A 24,373-nucleotide genomic window follows, 5' to 3' on the forward strand; every position below is an offset into this window, starting at 1 on the left:
GCCCCAAACTGGTCCTCACTTAGAATAAAAATAAAATTTAAACTAAAATGTACCTTTTTTCTCAACAAATTTAAAACAAAAAAACATTTTAAAGGAAATCACCAAAGGCTGTGAAATTAAATTTCTCATCCATTGCTAGTAGCACTGAAAATTACTAGTACCATCTTTCTGGAAGACATAAAAGTGCTCATAGTTTTTGATCCTGTAATTCCACTTCTATGCTCTAAAGATATAACTCCAGAAATGGGAAAAGTTCTGTGCACAATGATACTCATTACATCCCATTTATAAACACAAAAACTGGAAAGGACCAAATTTCCAATAATATCTAAGATAAAGATATATGCTCAGTGAAATATCATTAAAATAATACTTGGAAAAAAATTTACAATATAGAAAAAGGCTTATATGCATTATCAAGTAAATACATAATCCAAGATTTGATATCCGCTGTGGTTACAATTATACTGGACAGATTTTCTTTTTCTTTTTTTTGCCTGCCAGGCCTCTGGCTTTGCTAGGAATTTACCCTTATCTGGTTTCCATGGGAGCAGGTGTGTGCGTGCACGTACACACACGTATGCATATTGCAGGTAACAGCTGGTAAGGTTTCCTGGGTAAGGTTTCCCTTTTGAGGCAGGGGTCCCTTCAGCAACGCCATCCTTGTAATGAGATTTTCTCTTCCTTTGTCTCTATAGTATCCTGCAAATTAGCTTTTCCCCGGTCTTCAATTAAAAAAATAGGCTAACACAACTTGCTTATACTGCAACCATTTGCATTCTGGCACAAATACTATTTTTTTGAAATACAGAAGTATGGAACCTTAAATGTAAAAGGACTGGGGTTATTTGTGCATGGGAGCCTGATCCCAGAAGGTCTGGCTACTGTTGGTAAGAGCCAGGATGCCTAGTTAATCCTTCAACAGGAAGCTCCCACAGGCTCTCTCCAGGGCAGCCTGAGGTGGCAGGACAAATACTCCAGGGTCCCATATTCCTTTTCCACAGTGGAGACCCACCAGCAGAGGGAGTGAAACAGCTACCAGAACTTTTCGCATCCTACCTCTTCTCTTTGCCCAGGAGGCCCACTCCCTGGAATGGGAGAAATGACAGCAAACTGTGTTGCCACCTGCCCAATCTGCTCTGTGCAAAGCCTCAAGTCTGAAGAAGAGTGCTTTTAATTTTACCTTTGGAACTAGGAAATTAATCTCACAGTATGAATCAGCCAGGAAAACAGAAACCTCAAGGGTGGTGTCTGCCCTAGCTTGGGATCCAAAGGTCATTGTTTGGGAATGATGAGAATTATTTCAGCCCAGAGTGTCCAGATGGTGACAAGCCACCTGAACCAGAGGCACCTGGGCCTGAAGAACTGTGGCCCTATGACAAGACCACCAGGAGTTCATGAGTAAACAGGGGCTAAACGATTTGGGGCTGTCTCCCACTGAGGAGGGGAAATAGGTGTGCAGCTTGGTATGGGATGGCTAGATTACGTTACATGTGGCAGTTTGGAGGACGAATAAATGAATGGGCAGATTATGCATATCTGGGGCCAAGAAGTGGAAATCCCTGTGGACCCTCCTCCACACCTCAAAGTTAACACGGGAATAGCCACTCTGTACAACAGGTCTTGGGGGGGCCACACAAGAAGTGAGTTAAACTCTCGGTGGCTAAACTGAAAATAAGGCTGGGCGTGGTGGCTCACGCCTGTAATCTCAGCATTCTGGGAGGCCAACATGGGTGGATCACTTGAGGTCACACATTTGAGACCAGCCTGGCCAACAAGGCGAAAACCCATCACTACTAAAAACACAAAAATTAGCCAGGCGTGACGGCACGTGCCTATAATCCCAGCTACTCAGGAGGCTAAGGCAGGAGAATCGCTTGAACCTGGGAGGTAGAGGTTGCATTGAGCCAAGATCATGCCACTGCACTCCAGCCTAAGTGACAGAGTGAGGCTCTGTCTCCAAAATAAATAAATAAATAAAGTAGAAATAAAACTTGAGAGAGTTTTGTGAATATATTTTCTGCCACATGGAAAAAGCTGAATGAGAAAAGAGTAAGACACAGAAACAGAAAGCAACTTGAGAAGAAACACAGCTGAAAGACTGGGAGGGCCCCCACCCTGGCTTCCACAGCTCCTCAGGCCTAGCCAAGTTCTTGCCATTGGGCTCAGAGACACTCCACTCCTTTCAATAAATTCCTCTCTTTGCTTAATCCTGTTGGAATTAGATTTCTATCACTTGCAGCTCAAATAGTCCCCACCACACACCCAATTAAGAAAATACCAATAGGCCAGCCACAGTGGTGCACACCTGCAATCCCAGCACTTTGGGAGGTCAAGGCGGGCAAATCAGGCGGTCAAGAGATCAAGACCATCCTGGCCAACATGGTGAAACCCCATCTCTACTAAAAATACAAAAATTAGCTGGGTGTGGTGGTGCGCACCTGTAGTCTCAGCTACTTGGGAGGTTGCGGCAGGAGAATCTCTTGAACCCGGGAGGCAGAGGTTGCAGTGAGCCAAGATCAGGTCACTGCACTCCAGCCTGGTGACAGAGTGAGACTCTATCTCAAAAAAAAAACAAAAACAAAAACAAAGAAAAATATTAATAGAAAAAGGGAAGAAAGGGCCAGGTGAGGTGACTCACGCCTGTAATCCCAGCACTTTGGGAGGCCAAGTTGGGTGGATTACAAGGTCAGAAGTTCAAGACCAGCCTGGCCAATATGGCGAAACCCCATGTCTACTAAAAATAAAAAAATTAGCTGGGCATGGTGGCAGGCACCTATAATCCCAGCTACTTGGGAGGCTGAGGCAGAACTGCTTGAACCCCGGAGGTGGAGGTTGCAGTGAGCCAAGATCATGCCACTGCACTCCAGTCTAAGGGATAGAGTGAAACTCTCTGTCTTAAAAAAAAAAAAGAAAAAGAAAAAGGGAATAAAATACTGTAAAATTATAACAATAGTTTCTTAAATTATAGCAATAGTTTCTTCTCTCATTTTCTAAACTTCTGTTATATGTAAATTTTTGGTGCTGCAAAATAAATACCACTTGAATATAAATTTTCTCAGCAAGGCAATTTACTTCTTTAGAAGTAAATTGGATGGAGCAATGGCAAGCACACACCTGAACAGGGGAGGGGGAAGGGATTCTTATCCCTGATGCAGATAGCCTCTACTGCTGTGTCATTCCTCTACTGGCTAGGGTTGGACTGCACAGTCTGAGCTAATTCTGATAGGCTATTTTAAAGGGAGCAGGGGTATGAGCCAGAGTGGCAGGATGAGCAGTTTGGTGGAGGATGGTTACAGAACAGTTAACTAAAGGTGACTCAGGTCAGAGCAGGTAAACCAAGAAGTTAAACTTTAAAATGGAGAAAAAAGACGACTTTGGGAGGCCGAGGCGTGTGGATCACAAGGTCAAGAGATCGAGACCATCCTGGTCAACATGGTGAAACCCCGTCTCTACTAAAAATATAAAAAATTAGCTGGGCATGGTGGCGCGTGCCTGTAATTCCAGCTACTCAGGAGGCTAAGGAAGGAGAATTGCCTGAACCCAGGAGGTGGAGGTTGCAGTGAGCCGAGATTGCACCATTGCACTCCAGCCTGGGTAACAAGAGCGAAACTCCGTCTCAAAAAAAAGAGAAGAGAGCTGAACATACTGATTCTTTGAATAGAAACTTGGAGCTCACTATATTTAACACTTTCAATAATATGATTTGCTAATCTGTAGTGAATTTTGTACAAAGTAGAAAGGAGATGGGCAAGTCAGCAGGTAGGAGAGAAGCTTGAATTTAAAGGAGCTTTGGCAAGCACCTAAGTTCTAGGTGAAGCACTTTCCACCTCAGGACAGTAGGCAACTCAACCACCTTTGATCCTTAATCTCCACCAAACAAGGGACCAGAGTTTAAAAACACAGGGATCTCCCAGTAAGATTGTATGCATCCAACAATAAGAAGCATTTGTTGTTACTAAACCCTACCGTACAACCATAATGAACTCAATGCCCCTAAGTATATCTTATCACAGTATTAATATTTAAAAGGGTCAATATTCACTAAAACATATCAGTGCTCCTTTGCTACTAGTGGAAGCACTAGTCGGAACAAAAACCACCTGCCTTGTCTGAGCATCTTGGAAGCCACTGGAAGAGCAACTGTCTACGGTTGGTTCATGGATCTAAATAAAACATTAATCATGGCCAGGCACAGCAGCTCATGCCTATTATCTCAGCACTTTGGGAGGCCAAGGTGGGCGGATCACCTAAGGTCAGGAGTTCGAGACCAGCTTTGTCAACATGGTGAAACCCTGTCTGTACTAAAAAAATACTAAAAAATTAGCCAGGCATGGTGGTGGATGCCTGTAATCCCAGCTACTCAGGAGGCTAACACAGGAGACTCTTGAACCTGGGAGGCAAAGATCATGCTGTTGCACTCCAGCCTGAGCAACAGAGCAAGACTCCATCTCAAAAACAACAATAACAACAATACTAATCACATGACTAAAATTTAGTCTTGGAAAAAATCTCAAAAATACAAGGTTTAGAGAGAAGCTGATTTTGGCAACGGAGAATTCTGTTAATCACAATGTCTACAGAAACATGGCAAACTATCACAACTGGCAGGTTCCTCTCTTAAGACTCTCAACTATATCAAATCAAAACTCCTAGGAGCCACTCAGAACAGTGTTATTCTCTCATAAGGCAAATAAAAATTACAAATTTTCTGGCTTTTTCCCCTCTGGCATTTTTAAAAGCATGAACATGCCTGACTTCAAATACAGTTGCTATAGCTAACATGAATTAAACATGTTTCCAGATGCCTTGTGCGATACTGAGCACAGCTGAGAACCATTTGTACCTGAACACTGAAAAATGCTGCTTCACAAAGAGGAACTTGTGCCTTGCTTTGCCCAGCCTTTTCAGTCCTCAGTGATCACTTTTCTCTACAAGCAACATACCCTATGGCCCACATGCTGGTTTCCAGAGAGCCTGGAAATGGAAAGAAAATGTTGAGTCTGCAGATCTGTTTCAAGTTAACTATTTGGAATTTGACTCAGTTTTAAAACTAGTAGATGGGAGCTTAAAAAAAAAAAAAGTAGAATAAGGCCAGGCATGGTGGCTCACGCCTATAATCCCAGCACTTTGGGAGGCTGGCGGGTGGATCACTTGAGGTCAGAAGTTCAAGACCAGCTGGATCACTTGAGGTCAGAAGTTCAAGACCAGCCTGACCAAGATCGTGAAACCCTGTCTCTTGAAAAAAAAAAAAAAATAGAATATATTCTCCTGGTTTTGATGGTGACTTGTAGGAAGTAACAACAGTCACTGTAAAGGGTAGGAAGGGTAGTGGCAGGCATCTAGACTAACCTAAAACTAAACATCCAGTAGCTAATTGGTTCCCACAGGTATCAGACTCTGTTCCACATGTGTCACTTAGTGGGCTTCAGCAGTATCAGGGTCTTCACTGCAGCCCTACTCAGCTAGGACTGCAACAGGAGTCTCTATCCCATGAAAACCAACAAAAGACCAGCGCTGGATCCTGATGTTCAATGTTCTGATTATAAAGCAATGTTATAGCTGGGTGTGGTGACTCACACCTGTAATCCCAGCACTTTGGGAGACAGAGGTGGGCAGATCACTTGAGGTCAGGAGTTGAGACCAGCATGGCCAACATGGTAAAATCCGGTCTCTACTAAAAATACAAATATTAGCTGGGTGTGGTGGCAGGTGCCTGCAATCCCAGCTACAAGGGAGGCGGAGGCAGGAGAATCACTTGAACCTGGCAGGCAGAGGCAGTCAGCTGAGATCACATCACTGCACTCCAGGCTGGGCAACAGAGCGAGACTCCATCTCAAAAATAAACAAAAACAAAAGCAAAAAATCCAAGATTACACAAAGTCCAGCAGCTTCCCCATTCATAAAGTCTACTACTCACAAAGATGTGGAAGTGGCTATCAACTGCTTATGCAGAGATGATTGAAAGGCCTGTTGAATTTAAAGGCGCTTCAGCAAGTGCCCAAGTTCCAGGTGAAGCATGTTCCACCTCAGCACAGCAGGCAAATGATTAATCAATGTAATCATTCACTAATATTGTGAATTTAGCACATTGTTAGTGCTCTTGCATTACTTACTTATATTTTAGGTAAGAAAAAAATATTTTCTAAAATGCCTTCTGAAATAATTTTGTTTAGAAAAAGCCTTCGGTAAAGAGAATTATGGACATAGTGGGAGGTAGGTGTTTTTTTTTTTTTTTTTTGGAGACAGAGTTTCGCTCTTGTTACCCAGGCTGGAGTGCAATGGCGCAATCTCGGCTCACCGCAACCTCCACCTCCTGGGTTCAGGCAATTCTCCTGCCTCAGCCTCCTGAGTAGCTGGGATTACAGGCACACGCCACCATGCCCAGCTAATTTTTTGTATTTTTAGTAGAGACGGGGTTTCACCATGTTGACCACGATGGTCTCGATCTCTTGACCTCATGATCCACCCGCCTTGGCCTCCCAAAGTGCTGGGATTACAGGTTTGAGCCACCATGCCCGGCAAGGTAGGTGTTTAAACAGCACAAAAACAAATGAAATGACCTGTAACAAAAAACCCACCAGTTTCTAAACCAGCATTTGGGACTGACTGGTCAGGCTGGGAGGCAAGCTCACCAGTGGCTGGAGAACAACCAGCAAAAAACCCACAGCTTGCTGGGCGTGGTGGCTCATGCCTGTAATCCCAATACTTTGGGAGGCCCAGGCAGGAGGATTGCTTGAGTCCAGAAGTTTCAGACCAGACTGTACAATATAAGGAGACCCCATCTTGACAAAAAAAAAAAAAAAAAAAAAGTCTTTAAATTTGCCAGGTGTGGTGGTTTATGTATGTAGTCCCAGCTACTCAGGAGGCCAAGGAGGAAGGATTGCTTGAGCCTGGGAAGAAAAGCCTGCAGTCAGCCAAGATAGTGCTACTGCACTCTAGCCTGGGCAATAGAGCCAGACTCTGTCTCAAAACAAAACAAACAAACAAAAAACACCAGGGCTTGATTCCAGCAGCCTTATAACCGATGCTGTGGCTGTTTCTACTCACCGCCGCCCCATCACACCCCACAACATTAAGTACAGCAGGGAAGACCCTGTAAGCTCCTCTGAGATTCAGAACATATGAAAACCAAATGTTCCTTATTAGGAATTACAAAAATGCTGCGTTTGCCAAAGAAATGCAGCTTGTCAATTTCAGACATACATTTCAAGAACTGATTCCCAGGTTAACTGACTACCTAAATAACAAGGTTCAGGGCCGGGCATGGTGGTTCATACCTGGAATCCCAACACTTTGGGAGGCCAAGGCGGGTGATCACCTGAGGTCAGGAGTTCGAGACCAGCCTGGCTAACATGCATGGTGAAACCCTGTCTCTGCTAAAAATACAAAAATTAGCCAGGCATGGTGGTGCATGCCTGTAATCCCAGCTACTGAGGAGGCTGAGGTGGGAGAATCACTGGAACCCAGGAGGCGGAAGCTGCAGTGAGCTGAGATCACGCCACTGCACTCCAGCTGGTGTGACAGAGAGGGACTCCATCCCCACTCCGCCCCCCACCAAAAACAAGGGTCAGAAATAAGATCATTAAAATGGCACAGACTTTTCACCTCTAAGTCAGTGGGAAGATACAGTGTCATGTACATGTGTTCTATACCCACAGTTTTCCAGTGATCTACACTTAATGAGGTTTATAATCTGTTCCATTTACAAAACTAGAGCATCTTACCCCTGCAAAAAAAATGGATCAAGTCCAGTCCAACTGTACATCTCTCTCTCTCTTTTTTCTTCTGTTTTATGAGACAAGGTCTTGCTTTAACACCCAGGCAAGGGTGCAGAAGAACGATCTGAGCTCACCACAGCCTTGACCTCCCAGGCTCGAGCAATCCTTTCCCCTCAGCCTCCAGTAACTGGGACTGCAGGTGTATGACACCAGCCTGGCCAATTTTTTTAATTTTTTGTAGAGATGGGTTGAGGGAGGGGGTCTCACTACATTGCCTGGTCTTGAAGTCCTGGCCTCAAATGATCCTCCCATCTCAGCCTCCTGAGTTGCTGAGATTACAGGCATGAGCTTGGGAAAAAAAAAGAACCAGGCACAGTGGCTCATGCCTGTAATCACAGCACTTTCAGAGGCTGAGGCAGGTAGATCAACTGATGTCGGGAGTTCGAGACCAGCCTGACCAACATGGAGAAACCCCATCTCTACTAAAAATACAAGTTTGCCAGACATGGTGGCACATCTGTTGCATGCCTGTAGTCCCAGCTACTCAGGAGGCTGAGGCAGGAGAATCGCTTGAACCCTGGGCAATAAGAATCACTTAAACCATGGGCAACTCCATCTTAAAAAAAAAAAAAGACTTACCTGGTTGACTCATCTGTTAATTGTTAATTTAAAAAGACTTAAAATAAAAATATTTTCTATGAATCTTCTCCCCATCCAATCTCCACTCCAGCAGACCATAGAATTTATACAATAATCTGGTTAGTAACAAATTTTTTTTTTTTTTTTGGAATATCACACCAATGTCTAGAATTTGTTCAGAGGCTGGTTTTTTTCTCTCTCTGTGTGTGTGTGTGTGTGTGTATGTGTGTGTGTGTGTGTTTCTTTGTTTTGCTAATAGTCCTTTATGTTCATTGGATTACTGTTGCACTGCATAATACTAACTTTAGTTGAGAGATACCAGTAAGATACTTTCTGGCATGCCATAACAGGACACCAGTTTACAGGGTTTCTTATACACACACACACACACACACACACACACACACACACTCGCTCGCTATCTCTCTCACTCACGCAACCTGTGCAGTAACATCAATACAGCAAGAATAAGTGTCTCAAAATGATACTCTATAACACAGACCCTTGGAAGGCACTAAAGGATATTCAAAACAAGGACATCTGTGTCTACAATTCTTCTACTTGCAGCAGTATTATCTATCTCAGGCTATAAAGCCTGGCCCTTTATGATTCTCTGCTTTATAAAGGCAGCCAGCAGAGTACCACTTTCTAACATCATTTCATCACATGGTAGTAGACTGTCTGATCATGGCTTAAAAAACATCAAAAATTCACCAAAGCAGTAGAACACCAAAATCAGTGCCCAGGAAGTGCAAAGGCCCATGACATAAAGCTCTCTCAATGATAAGGCAAGCCCTCAGAGTAGAAGCCCCACAATGATCAGGAGGGCTCAACTCTCAGCTCCCAAAGGACTATCTTTGAAGTTATGATAAGTAAAGGCCTAATTAAGACAGATACAAAAAAATTTGGTATTTTGTTTTTCTCTGTGACAGGGTTTTGCTCTGTCACCCAGGCTGGAATGCAGCAGCATGAATCATGGCTCACTGCAGCCTCAACCTCCTGGGCTGAAGCGATTCTCCCACCTCAGCCTCCCGAGTAGCTGGGACTACAGGCATGCAATACCATGTCTGGCTTTTTATTTCATTTTTTGTAGAGATGGGGGTCCTACTATGTTGCCCAGGCTGATCTTGAACTCCTGGGCTCAAGTAATCTTCCCACCTCACCTCCCAAAGTGCTGGGATTACAGGCTTGAGTGGCTGCCTTCAAAAAACATTTTTATTCAAATCAAACCCTGTTCCCTGACCCTCATCTCATTTACACATACAGCAGCAAAGTACTTATCTCCAAATATGCAGATTTCTATACAGCCACCTAACAGTGAATAACAGAAATTTCACTGCTTTTAGTCTCCTGTCTATGGAAGAATATTCAGAACAGAATTAAAGATGGGCCATAGACACTAACAAAAGTCTTACTGTTCTAAAGATTTCAGTCCACTACGAAATCATTCCAAACTCTGTTGTACTTCATTTGCCTGTGTGTAGGTCAGCAATAACCCATCAACCATACAGTTCCTTCTAACCAGTCTATCGGCTGTTATGTTTCCTGATATTAAGTCAATAAAGGCAACCATGACATTTGCTTTGGATGGGAGTCAAGTGTCTAGCTGGGATGCAGTAAAGGCCAAGGCCTAACTGAACAGCTCTGTGTGGTTTCCAAACTAAGCAGCTGAGAGAGTTAAACTTTCGGTATTTGAGGCAAGTCTGGTGTGTGGTGTAATTAAGCACCACCCAATACAGTTAGGATTCTTCTTCAGTTTAGGCTACTGCTCTCCTTTAATAGATCTGATAAAAGGTACCTCCTAAATCCATTGTATCCCTGAATGTGAAGGTATGCTAATTTCATAACAGGTGAATACAGTTCTCTCCAAACTGGTTTTGGGGCCCTGGGCTGAGTGTCTAAGTTCAATCATTTGCAATTCTGTTTATGTCCATGGTCCCTCTGCCATCAACTTATATTGCCATCCTTGGAAGAAGAAATGTATCTGGGCATGAAAGGTGCTACATGAAATCCTTTTCCATGCCATGGTCAGGAAAACAAGCCCTTTTTCTTAGGGTGGTATCAAATCCCTCAGGTCCCTGAGGACCCCTGGGGAAACTAAGCCAAATCCCACATCTTAGAGATATGAAAACTGAAACCCAAGGTTACATGATTATTTAGTGGCTGAGCTCTAGAATGCAGGTGTCACTACTCTATTTTGTTGTCTCTGCTAAAGGGAAACAGTGTCAACTGACATCTAGTAACAACTGAGAAACCTATCAGGCTAATTTATTTTAATGGAGAAACATCCTAAACAAACTAAATTAATAAAGGCCTGACAGACTGTAAGTTTGTATGTGCACCACCAGCCTTACAAAAAGTCAAAGTTTATCCATGTGAGTATGTCTAGCCACGCATAGTTAAACCTGTTATTAAGAAGTTCTGGCCAGGCACGGCAGCTCATGCCTGTTAATCCCGCACTTTGGGAGGCTGAGGCAGGTGAATCACCTGAGGTCAGGAGTTTGTGACCAGTCTGCCCCACATGGTGAAACCCCATCTCTACTAAAAATACAAAAAATTAGCCGATGTAGTGGTGGGCGCCTGTAATCTCAACTACTCAGGAGGCTAAGGCAGAATCGCTCGAACCCAGGAGGCCGAGGTTGCAGTGAGCCAAGATCGTGCCATTGCACTCTAGCCTGGGCAACGAGGGTAAAACTCCATCTCAAAAAAAGAAAGAAAAAAAAAAAGTCCTCATGTAGAAACTCCAAGAAGAAAAAAAAAAAGATTTAATTACATATCAAGTTTTTCAGTCCTGGTAACAGCAACCAACCTGAAACTGTCAATTTTGCTCATCACATTTAGTTACAGGGGACAGGAGAGTCAAGTAGAAAGTGGAAAAATACTCTAGTTAAATAAAATGACCTACAACTGTATTTATGACATAATTGCCACCTACACTGGTCAGATGTTACCACACTTTAGGATAGAAGAGAAGTGCTATGAAATATGCCCCAAGTTGAGGTGCCTGACTGACTTCCAACAGCCAGGACCCTCATTGTTTGAAGTTGGTTTGAGGCCCACACACTTATCTACCGCCCAAGCCACCATACTACCTTCTTCTCTCCTATTAGCTGGATAATTGTTCAAGTTCATGCAGCTCTACACAAGGCAGATCAACCAGTGGGGACTGTTTACTGCTTCTAGGATGTGTAATCTTTGAGATGAAAAGGGCCAAAAAAATTACCTTAGTCAACCCTCTCATTTCACAGGAAAGGAAATCAAGGCTCAAAGAGGTGAAGTGACTTGCCCAGGGCACTACAGACAGTTAACCATAGACACAGGACTGGAACCAAGTTCTCCACCTCCCTGTCTGGTCTTTTGCCCACTACGCCACACTATAATTTCACTACTTTAAATCATGGTTCGCTGAGAGCCAAAGCCTAAATTACTTCAGGCCTGAAGCTCCCGCTTTGAAGCCTGCTGGGGTAGATGAAGATCAGCACTCCACTCTGATATGAGGGTTGGATCTTTTGGATGAGACCAAAATGTAATTTTTGGAGTCCCTATAGAAAACCAATATACCAAATGGCACTGCAAATTATACAGGGAGGGGTCTCTAAAAAATGCTCAGCATGAAAATTCCCGAGATCCACTGTAGATCTAAGTGGGTGGGAATAACATGACAAAAAGTCAAAGGTCACAGCCTTAACCACCATAAAATAAATTCCTTCAATACACATTTGCCCAAACCAGTCTTTTAAAAAAAATGTTAATTTTCATTTTTTACATTGACATATAAAAATTATATCTACTTATGGTGTACAGCATGATGTTCTGATATATGTCCACACTGTGGAATGGCTACATCAAGCTAATTAACATATCATTACCTCGCATACCATTTTTTTGTGGTGAGAACATTTAAAATCTACTCTGTTGGCAATTTTCTAGTATATAATATGTTGTTATTAACTATAGTCACCATGTTATATAATAGATCTCTTGAACAGCCCAGTTCTGATGGTTTTAAAAAATGTCCTTTGATGAAGACGATGATAATGTAGCCACTGCCAATTCCTTTGATGAAGCCAACATTCTTTTAATGTCAGTACCAAGGAAACATGCATTACTGATCAGCACAGGTCAACTCCTTTGAACTGAAAGGCCCATTTTAATGACCAACCATAAATTGATGGGCCTCACACAGTAAGCTATGACTGCTTCACTGGGTAGGAATAAGATGCTCACACAAAAGAAAGCATATTCTGACACTGACTTTTTCATGTCAATATTACATCAGATTTCTGTGATTTCAGCATAGGTTTTCTATATTCTAGGCTTCTCTAAGAGGCAATCTTTATGTATCCTCACACATTTGAATAGAGATTGAAAAGAAACTGCTGGGAAGTTGGTGTTGGTACAACCAAATCTTCTGAGTTGAGGCTTGAAAACAGGACTCAGAAATAGGGGCAGAGCAAGAGGAACTGGCCAAGAGCTGCTTTTTTCAGCTTATCAGGTGGTCAGCAGGAAACAGAAGCAGGAAAAAATTACCAATGGGGAGATAGCAAACCTATGGGCTCAAAGAAGAGGACTTTCTAGACATCAAAGGAAGAACTCCCTCATGAAAAGGGAAAAATGGCTGTCCCAGGCAGGCATGGGGAAGGAGCCATATTTTATAGGACATTCTCTGCTGTCATTCTCAGTTTTCCTAGGAATCTCTCTTTCTAAAGTCACAGTCACCATCCTGGTCCGGCTTTTGCCTAGCCTGGAGGTCATCCAATCTTTTTTTCTTTTTTTAAGATGGAGTTTCACTCTTGCTGCCCAAGCTGGTGTGCAATGGCACAATCTCAGCTCGCTACAACCTCCGCCTCCCAGGTTCAAGAGATTCTCCTGCCCCAGCCTCCCGAGTACCTGGGATTATAGGCGCACACCACCACACCCAGCTAATTTTTTGTATTTTTAGTAGAAATGCGGTTTCACCATGTTAGCCAGGCTGGTCTCAAAATCCTGACCTCAGGTGATCTGCCCACCACAGCCTCCCAAAGTGCTGGAATTACAGGTGTGAGCCACAGCACCCGGCCAGGTCATCCAATCTTACTGCCAACTTCTGTAGGTCCCAGAAGTGGAAATGGGCATCTGGATTGTGGGTTGAGGTGGCTAAGCTTCCACATTTGTTTTTTCTTTAAAAAACTGAGGAATAGCAACATCTCTTTAAACACTAAGAAAGCAAAATAAATACTGAGAATTTCAAGAGTTATATAAATATTAAGGCAGATTATTTAATTAAAAAAAAATTGGTGGCAGCCAAAGAAATCAGGAAGTAAATAAAACTCAAAAACCTGATTATCCACTCTGTCTCAAACCTCCATTGCTCTTTTTTTTTTTGACATGGAGTCTCACTCTGTTGCCCAGGCTGGAGTGCAGTGGCATGATCTCGGCTCACTGCAACCTCTGCCTCCTGGTTCAAGCGATTCTCATGCCTCTGCCTCCCAAGTAGCTGGGACTACAGGTGCTCACCACTATGCCCAGCTAAATTTTTTGTATTTTTAGTAGAGACAGGGTTTCACCATGTTGGCCAGGATGGTCTCAATCTCTTGACCTCGTGATCCACTGCCTTGGCCTCCCAAAGTGCTGGGATTACAGGCATGAGCCATCGAACACGGCCTGCTCCTCATCTCTTACCCTCATGAGCAGACAGCAATAATATGACAACTGGTGCGAAGAGACAATCTGGAATAATTAAGGAAGAGTTAAAAATATGTTTGGCTTGTGGTGTTTAAAAAGGAAGCAGTGGCCTGGCCGGGTACATCTGCTCACACCTATAATCCCAGCACACTGGAAAGCCAAGGTGGGGGGATCACTTGAGGTCAGGAGTTCAAGACCAGCCTGGCCAACATGGTGAAACCCCATCTCTACTAGAAATACAAAAAATTAGCCAGGTGTGGTGGCACATGCTTGTAAGCCCAGCTCCTTAGGAGGCTGAGGCAGGAGAATTACTTGAACCCAGGAGGTGAAGAGTGCAGTGAGCTGAGATCACGCCATTGCACTCCAGCCTGGGTGACAGAACGAGACTCTGTCGCAAAAAAAAAAACAAAAACAAAAAAGAAGAAGAAAGTAGAGTATAACTGCTGAGGAGATTGTCAGTAAACTTTACTACATTTATTTTACGTTATGGGATTGTATTTCAATCATTTGGAAACTTACCCATGCTGCTGCTGCCGAATTATTCAACAGATATTTGTTTAGTCAACGTAGTGCCTGAGCAGTTTAATGTGGTTGTTATAAAAGGGTAGACTCTGGAGCCAGAGCACTTCAGGCAGTCACTTACCTCTCTGTGCCTTGAGTTTCTCACCCATAAAATGGGATAATGCTAACTAACTTTAAAGAGTTGTTGGGAAAAGCTTCTGGATAGCTGAACACATGGAGTTTCCTGATGGGTAGCACACCCCAAGGGCATGAAATCTCCATGCCTCTTCGCACACGCCTTGCCCTGTGCATCTCTCCATCTGTATCCTTTATAATAAACCGGTAAATACAAAAGTCACCAACTCTAGTCTAACTGGTGTGGCCTACATGCAGACTCTGAGGCCTGGTGTGAGGCTCACACTCTCTGCTCTAGTAGACAAGAAATTATCAATGCTGGAGGCTTCATCTAGCTGAAAGAAACCTCTGGGAATGAATATCAGAAGATCTGGCCTTAATGTATTTCCACTGTGACTAGCAGGCTATTCTCCGAAGAAGGTGATCAAAACAAAGGATGTATTTTAAATATTTAAACAGTTGCTGGTAGTTGGTTCCCTGGCTATCTAGTTTTCAGTGTGGCACTTATGTAGTCACCTATATGTTTAAGCTGTTAAATGTGCTCCCCCCACCAATACTGAGATAGCCTTTCATGAAAACTGTGCAGTCGTGTGCATGTTTGGTTTTATGTTCCCTTAACCATTGCATACTGCCATTGAATTAGGTGGATCAGTGGATATTTTAGGATGAGGTTAAAAAAATTTTATTAAATTCAACCATCATTAGAATTATTTTGCTATCCTAAAACATTACAAATTATGAATAAAACAAGTATACATAATTAGTGGCTCCAAGTATTCAAGGATGTGCAGAGTTAAACATTTCTAGCTACAGCCAAATCTCCCTGGTATCTAATATTTTATTTTTCCAGTCATATTTTGCCCTTTATCTAAATCTCTTTTTTTTTTTTTTTTTTTTTTTTTGAGATGGAGTCTCCCTCTGTTGTCCAGGCTGGAGTGCAATGGCATGATCTCAGCTCACTGCAACCTCTGCCTCCCAGGTTCCAGCAATTCTCCTGCATCAGCCTCTGGAGTAGCTTGGATTACAGGCACATGCCACCACACCTGGCTAATTTTTTATTAGTAGTAGAGATAGGGTTTCACCATGTTGACCAGGCTGGTCTCGAACTTCTGACCTCAGATGATCCACCCATCTCAGCCTCCCAAAGTGCTGGAATTACAAGTGTGAGCCACTTCGCCCGGTGACCTTTACCTAAATCTATGCCACAAAGTCCTCTGTGTCCCTAGAATAATTCCATTAGCTTTTAAAGACTGTAATAAGAAGGTAAATGCAAAAAAAAAAAAAAAAAAAGCTGTTGCAAAGAGAATTAACATAATAAGCAAAGCTCTTAGAACAGGGCCTAACATACAGCGAGCATCATGTAAGTGTCATTATTATTCATCAAGAACTGTCTGAGACACTAGGATCTAATCACAACAAGAGATCTGATTCCTGCCTTCATGGAACTTATAGTCCAATAGGAGACCACATTAATCAATAAAAAGTGCCATGAAAGGGACATACTGGAAACCATGACAGCATATCAGGAGAGGATCTTGTCTTGTGATGGTGGAGGAAGCACAGTGTTAAAGGAGATTTTCCTGATGAAATGACATTTGAGTTAAGATCTATAGGAAGGGGAAAAGGAATGGAGAATTTCCTGGGCAGATGGAATACCCTTGCAAAATTCTGAGACTGCAGGGAATTGATTGTGTTTGAGGACGTATCGAACGAGTGTAGCTGGACAGAGAAAGCAAGGGGATATGGGACACGGTGAGGTTGGCAGAGAAGCCCCAGCAAGCACTCATACGGAGTAGGCCACAAGAGTCAGAATCTTTTTCTACATGTCTTGTTTGTTATCTATGCAGCTGAAGGAAAGATTGCTGTTCATATCATTCTAAAGTCAACCTGGAAGAAAAAAAGCACTCTGCCTAAGGTGAAGGGTGCAAGGCACCAATCACAATCTGTGTTCACATTTTCAATGAGTCTCCTCCAGTGGTTTAATTTATACTAACCTTAGATTGCTGTTTCCTAGTGGATTAACAGCTGAATATAAGCAGAACACATCAGAACTTCGCAGGAGACTGTAGTAAATATGGCTGTTTCTGCGATGAAATGTGGCCTTCAGGACAAACCCCAGTGCAGATTTTCTTGCTTTCTGAGACCCCTCGTTTGAGGGTTTTCTCTGGCCAGCGATCACGCATGAAATCAGAACGCTCCCTCAGAAGGGCTGAGGAGTTAAACCTGCAACCTCCTATCTTTTTAACCTTCCAGGTGCCTCATCTCCACAGTAGCTGCAGTCAGGTACAGTGCCAGGGCTATTTTCATAACAAGAGGCAGAAATCTTGGGGGTACTAAGCTTACAGGACAAGGTAAGTCATTGGCTCATGGTCTCACATTAATCAAGCAGCTTGGCAAGGAGTTCAGGATTTGCCAGTCTCTTCCAGGCACTCCCTGCCTCATACTTCTTCCTGTTGGCTGACTCTTCTATTTCAACTCCTGTGTGCTAGTTCACTTACTCCAACCCCGCCCCTAGGCTGGACTCTCATCCTACGTATATACAGAAAGAAGGGTCCTATTACACACAAGGCAATGCTGCCCCAAGGCCTATAAAACTCCTGCCTTCAAGGAGTTTATCGTCTAGCAGAGGAACCACGTAATTCAGGGAAAAGACGGCAAGCTCCATTCCCTTGCTTCCTGAAAGCTGACTTGGCAGCCTCCCCAGGTCCTGCCCAGAGCAGTTCCAAAATTCTGAGCCCACACACCCTGCTCGGCTGTCTTCTCACTCCTTGGCCTAGCCTGTGTCCATACAGCTCTAAAACCTGTTATTTTATCCTCTCAAAACTCCAATTAAAAAAAAAAAAGTTCCTCAGGTATCCTCATGAGTCTGGAACATATAGATGCTTTTGGGGTGAATGAAGCTGACAGAAGATGAGGCAGGCACAGAGATGCATGTTCTGGTTTGAGCTCTGGGCAAGTCATTAGATTTCTCGAGGCATGGGTTTCCAATTCTATAAAGTAAGAAGCCTGAGTTGGATGGTGGCTGCACCCCTGAAGCATGCCGATCCATGACTTACCAGACCCTCATCTCTCCTCAGGCTTTGCTGTAGCTTCTTCTAGCCCCAACCAATCAAAACATGCCCAAAATCCACAGAAGAATTTGAGAGAGTTTAGAAGTCCTCATGCCTTTGAACATAGTCATTTCCAGTCCTGGTCTTGCGATATCTAACTGTCTCTACTTATCTCAAAATATTGCAACATTAGAAATTAGTAATAATCTAACTCACTTTAAGGTTCAGGGTCAGGAAAACAAACACCACGAAAATCAACTAATGTTATGTGGGACCAGGTAGCTGACTCCCAGGCACACATACCTACTATAGACTCTAAAACCAGCCATCTCCTAAACTGCAAGGGTGATGCCTTTTCTTCTCTCAACCACAAATCAGATAAGTGACTGAATTTTTACCAGGCACTGAAAGCCCCAGAGATTTCCAAGCACTGAACCATCAAGATCAAGATGACTTAGGGTCAGTTTTACAAGCAACTGTGGCTTGGTTCCCAGTTAGTTGAGCACCAAAACTACAGATAAACTTGTTCTTAATCTCCACATGTAAAGGAAACCATTTTCTTCTTTGTAAAACCAGCTTATGGCAAGTGGAAAATGAACTCTATCAGAATTCTAGGATAAGGTCACTGGAATGCTCATAATGAGGTAGTACCTTTAAAGATCAGAGATTGCCCAGATTTGTTCTTACAACAACTTTCTTACAGCATTTGAATTCATCTGGAGATGTTACAAATACTTCTACAGTGGAAAAAACAAATTAATCTTACCAAATGTAAAAAAAATACACAAACACCCCCACACATACCCATTTGTGTATTTGAGAGCAGAGCCATCACAAAAATCAAAGAATGGCTGGTTCTGACCCCTCTATGGGGGCTTTATGAGGTTTTCCTGACAGAATTTAATGTCTTATCATGTTATCCTTAAAAATCAACAATGTGGCCAGGCATGGTAGCTTATGCCTGTAATCCTAGCACTTTGGGAGGCCAAGGTGGGAAGATCACTGGAGGCCAGGAGTTTGAGACCCACCTGGGCAACAAGGCAAAACCCCATCTTTATTAAAAATATAAAAATTAGCTGGGCATGTTGGCACATGACTGTAATCCCAGATTCTCAGGAGGCTGAAGCACGAAAATTGCCTGACCTGAGAGGCAGAAGTGACAGAGCAAGATCCTATCTCGAAACAAAGAAAAAGAAAGTAAAGAAAAATCAACAATATTCACACTAAGTCCCTCATATTTGCTCAGCATTTTCAGACATACCTGAGGACTGTCAACACCAGTTCTCCAGAATATTAGACCAGAAACAAACGGGAAGCTGGGCACGGTGGCTCACGCCTGTAATCCCAACACTTTGGGAGGCTAAGGAGGGCAGATCACCTGAGGTCGGGAGTTCAAGACCAGCCTGACCAACATGGAAAAACCCATCCATACTAAAAATGCAAAATTAGCCAGGCGTGGTGGTGCATTGCACTCCAGCCTGGTCAACAACAGCAAAACTTTGTCTCAAAAAAAAAAAAAGAGAAAGAAACAAACGGGAGTACCAATCTGTACATTAATCCCAACACTAAGTGAAGTGGTACCATTCAGAGAGCAGGAAGGGATCTAGTCTAGGACAGTACAGTGGTCAGGGAAAGCCCTACACCCTATACAGGACAAATGACCAATATCCAATTTCTACGCTCACCGGAAGACGGAGGTCCTCTTTCTTGCCTAACGCAGCCATGGCTCGTGGTCCCAAGAAGCATCTGAAGTGGGTGGCAGCTCCAAAGCATTGGATGCTGGATAAATTGACCGGTGTGTTTGCTCCTCGTCCATCCACCGGTCCTCACAAGTTGAGAGAGTGTCTCCCCCTCATCATTTTCCTAAGGAACAGACTTAAATATGCCCTGACAGGAGATGAAGTAAAGAAGATTTGCATGCAGCGGTTCATTAAGATTGATGGCAAAGTCCGAACTGATATAACCTACCCTGCTGGTTTCATGGATGTCATCAGCATTGACAAGACGGGAGAGAATTTCCGTCTGATCTAGGACACCAAGGGTCGCTTTGCTGTACATCGTATTATACCTGAGGAGGCCAAGTACAAAGTACGAAAAATCTTTGTGCAAAGTACGAAAAATCTTTGTGGGCACAAAAGGAATATCTCATCTGGTGACTCATGATGCTCACACCATCCGCTACCCTGATCCCCTCATCAAGGTGAATGATACCATTCAGACTGATTTGGAGACTGGCAAGATTACTGATTTCATCAAGTTTGACACGGGTAACCTGTGCATGGTGACTAGGGGTGCTAACCTGGGAAGAATTGGTGTGATTACCAACAGAGAGAGGCACCCTGGATCTTTCGATGTGATTCATGTGAAAGATGCCAATGGCAACAGCTTTACCACTCGACTTTCTGATATTTTTGTTATTGGCAAGGGCAACAAACCATGGATTTCTCTTCCCCAAGGAAAGGGTATCCGCCTCACCATTGCTGAAGAGAGAGACAAAAGACTGGCAGCCAAACAAAGCAGTGGGTGAAATGGTCCCTGGGTGATATGTTAGATGTTTATGCGTAATTAAAAATCATATGGCATGATTAATAAAAAATAAATAAATAAATGACCAATATCTGATGAAACCACACCATGGCGTGTGGCAACTTACAAGGCCTCCATCTCCCTTGCTCTGTTTTACGTTTCTCCCCTACAGTCCCTGAATAATTTTATCACCTTGTCACATTCTATATAATGTATTTACCATGCTATTGTCCATCCCAACCAACTAGGTAGGAGTTACATGAGGGGAGAGGTCTTTGCTTTGTTCATGGGTCCCAAGCATCTCAAACAGTGCTTGGCATATGTATTCAAAAAGGTGGTAAACAAATGAACAGATAAACAGATGAAATTCACTACATTCAAGAGCTAGGAAGCTGGGAGGCTCAAAGCAAAACAGCCCTCCCATCTTCTACCCTCCCCAGGTGAAAGTATGAGGCTGCACCAGAAAAAGAGACAGCTGGGGGACTAGTCACTTTCACCTAAATGGTGATCATAATTTAGGAAGACATTTGGAAACAGGCCCACCAAAGAGATTTTCTAGTTCCGTTGCTTTGTTTTACAGATGAGGAAGCAGAGGGGGAAATAATTCGTTTGCCCAAAGTCTCATAGCTAGCTAGTACAGAACCTCCTGACTCTCACTTGCTGAAAGAATACATACAATTTCATCACATGGGGCAAAAACACATATAGAAACAAGACTGAGCCTCTAATTACATTTAAGGACAGTTAAAATGATAAACTATGCCCATTTGCTCAAGGAGTGCAGAACTGGTCTGCCACTTGGGATTTCCTTTAAGAATTAAGGTAAATCAGGAAACAGCCCTGGTGCTGGAGTCTACACAGCTCTTTCAGGCCAGACACCAAGCCCCACTCCAAGGTTGTCTTCAAAGAGTGGGCTCCCAGTTCTACTGACATTTGTCCACCTGGTTCCAGCAGAGCTTTGGATTTGGTCCAGCCCACTCAATGTGATGCTTCAAAGCGAGCATCCTCTTGTTTCTAAACCAGCTATGAAGATCCTCCAAGTAACAACTGAGATGGGTCCAGGGGCTGAGACAACTGACTGGTCCTCTCCTGTGTTCCACAGCTGGGCTTGTCAACTGGGCACCTGCTATAAAAACTCTTCGAGGGAACTCTGCCTGACTCAAGCAATGAGGCTAACAGCCAGCTCTCACATGAAAAGCGGAAGGGAGTGTCACAGCCTGTACCCTCCCACCATTTGCTTCCGAAACATACGTTCCCACCTGATAGAAAAGTTCCTGTTTGCTAACAAGCTTCTTCTTGTGCTTTAACTAACTCACTCCTTCTACAAAGCCCTTCTCCTCACTCCTACTGGCTACTTCACTCTTGTTATAGAAAGCTCTTTTAAAACCATGAAGATGATTTTACCCATCAGGGTACTGTGAAGGAACCTCAAAAACCGTATTGTTTTGATTTCTTAAGCCTCGTAATATATGGAAAAGGCAACAAACAAATAAATAAAGAAACATAAGTTGGGTAACTTTAAAGAAACATTTAAACATCTTACAATTTAGTAACTAAATATGTTTTAATATAAGGCCCATTAGTTAAAGCTGATAAAAGCAATTTCAACAGTTTGTACTCAAAGAAAAAAAATCCATTAGTCTTGAATTACCTGCTCTCTAGAAGTTGAATGCTATACTCCTCAGGAGTATAGCAGAGAAAACATAATACTGGGTTCTTTATTTCTAGTTCTAACTCTAACTAGCAGACTCTATCAATCCCATCCTCTCTGTAAAATGAGCCAAGTTCGGTCTCTAGTCTGGTCCCATGTTCTGTAACATTACTGGGCATGTGGAGATGCATTTGTTCTTTCCAAGATTCAGGGACAAAAATTACTTGAAGGCCTCATCCTGCCTGCACATCAGAGTTAGTTGGGCCTTAAAACATTATTTGTTTGGTAGAGATGGGGTCTCTCATTGTTGCCCAGTCCGGTCTCAAACTCCTGACTTCAAGTGATCCTCCTGTCTTGGCCTCCCAAAGTGCTGGATTACCTGTGTGAGCCACTGCAACTGGCCTTAAACTTTTTTTTTTCTTTTTGAGATGAAGTCTCACTCTGTCACCAGGCTGGAGTGCAGTAGCACTATCTCAACTCACTGTAACCTCCGCCTCCCGGGTTCAAGCCATTATCCTGACTCAGCCTGAGTAGCTGGGATTACAGGCATGTGCCACCATGCCCAGCTAATTTTTTTGTATTTTTAGTAGAGACTGGGTTTCACCATGTTGACCAGGATGGTCTCTATCTCTTGACATCGTGATCCACCGACCTCGGCCTCCCAAAGTGTTGGGATTACAGGCGTGAGCCTCTGCGTCCAGCAGCCTTAAACTTTTTTTTTTTTTTTTTTTTAAAGAAAAGATCCAGCTGGGCGCAGTGGCTCACGCCTGTAATCCCAGCACTTTGGGAGGCTGAGGTGGGTGGATCACGAGGTCAAGAGATCGAGACCATCCTGGTCAACATGGTGAAACCCCGTCTCTACTAAAAATACAAAATATTAGCTGGGCGTGATGGCACATGCCTGTAATCCCAGCTACTCAGGAGGCTGAGGCAGGAGACTTGCCTGAACCCAGGAGGCGGAGGTTGCGGTAAGCCGAGATCATGCCATTGCACTCCAGCCTGGGTAACTAGAGCAAAACTCCGTCTCAAAAAAAGAAAAAAGAAAAGATGCTGGCCCCCACTCCCAGAGATTCCAATTTCATTCATCTAGGATGGAGCCTCAGCACAGGGTTTTTAAAAAGCTCCCCAGCTGACTGAGTCATGGCCGGGAAGCACTGCCTCAAGTAACACATTCCTAGCCACAGCTGTGGCCCCCTGTACAGGTGGTTTCTCTCCCTCCTAGTGGCTCCTCAGAAGTCATGGGCCATTTGCTTTAAGAGAAGAGAGATCTGATTTACCTTGGTCAACAAACTCCTCTGACTCTACTGGACATGTCAGGTTCTAGGGTCATGAGAGCAGTTTGTTCAGTGAATGTACAGAAAAATTCGGTTTCCATGACAGACACTCCTGCAGCCCAGACAAACAATTATTTCCTCATCTGAAATAGAGGGGGGAAATAATCCACTGGAGAATGGGATGGTTTTGAATTATAATTATAAATTAGTCTACTAACAAAGGAAGTTATGTTTAATACATGAGAGGACAACTCTGGGCCAAGGTTCATTTTTTTTAACAGTTGAAATATCATGCTGAGTGAAAAATGAAACTGACATGGAATAATCACAAACCATTTATCTCATGGGGTTTGGCAATGGAAAAATTAATCTTATTGCTGATAAGAGGAGCCCACCAAAAGGATACCACACACTATGCATCACACACACCCAAGCAAATATCCCGAAAGCTCCTCTAATTCTGTAGAAAGATGCACAACTGGTGTGATCCCATTAAAGAGATATAAAATATAGCTGAAGCAACCTCCCACCCCCATCCACAACTCACTTGCTTGGTGATAAAACAGCCCCTCATTTTATTGGTCTTAATGAGTCACAAAGAGGACTTCAATAAATATCTGCTGAGTGCCCACTACAGTGGGTATAACCAGCATGCCATGTTAATGCTACAGAGGATGCAACGATCAGCAAGCCAGAGTCGCTGCCTTCTAGGATGAACCAGTCAGGGAAGTGAGACACACCCCCAGGGGCATCTTCCTGGCCCCCTCACTCTTCTTTCCCTCATTAGTCTCTTCTGAGAGCTACTTAAGCTAACTTGGATCCCTCCACTGTGGTTTAAGAGCCAGAGTCACGGCCACTCTCTCATCACAGATCTGCTCCCTGGTGCCAGAACTGCTTAGCAGGTGGGAACTCTGCAAAGGCAAACACTCAGAACCAACATGGTAATGAGAGTTCTATCTTTTCAGAATTTCTTGGTGAAGGCTGTGACTGAGCTAGTGAAAAGTGGCTTTGGTTAAAGGACTCTAAGGAAAGAACTTTCAGTTTTGTTCTTTCAGACATATGACTAGGTGAGATGTTACTGAAAACGTGCACCTGCTTGGATATTATTAGATCTCAAGCAAAGAAATGAGCTAAAAGTGTGTATTAAGCTTAGCATTTTTTTTTTTTTTTTTTTTTTTTTGAGATAGAGTCTTGCTGTGTTGCCCGGGGTTG

The 24,373-nt window shown here is 43.3% G+C and overlaps 1 protein-coding gene across 4 annotated transcripts in view; it reads right to left on the bottom strand.

The window, feature by feature from the left end:
* Nucleotides 1-24,373, bottom strand: part of ERN1 (endoplasmic reticulum to nucleus signaling 1) — a 96,683-nt gene that overhangs the window by 62,282 nt on the left and 10,028 nt on the right. Inside the window, exon 2 of one of the 4 annotated variants that reach the window (XM_078373535.1) lies at nt 19,396-19,597. The exons of 2 other annotated variants lie outside the window; for them this stretch is intronic. In XM_078373535.1, the coding sequence (XP_078229661.1) occupies nt 19,396-19,434 (39 nt within the window). In that variant the 5' untranslated portion in view covers nt 19,435-19,597. Of the gene's footprint in view, nt 1-19,395; nt 19,779-24,373 lie in introns of all 4 variants that reach the window. One more of the 4 variants, XM_078373534.1, reaches the window with a different exon arrangement.

Source organism: Callithrix jacchus, chromosome 5 (genome assembly GCF_049354715.1).
Source record: "Callithrix jacchus isolate 240 chromosome 5, calJac240_pri, whole genome shotgun sequence".
NCBI lineage: Eukaryota > Metazoa > Chordata > Mammalia > Primates > Cebidae > Callithrix > Callithrix jacchus.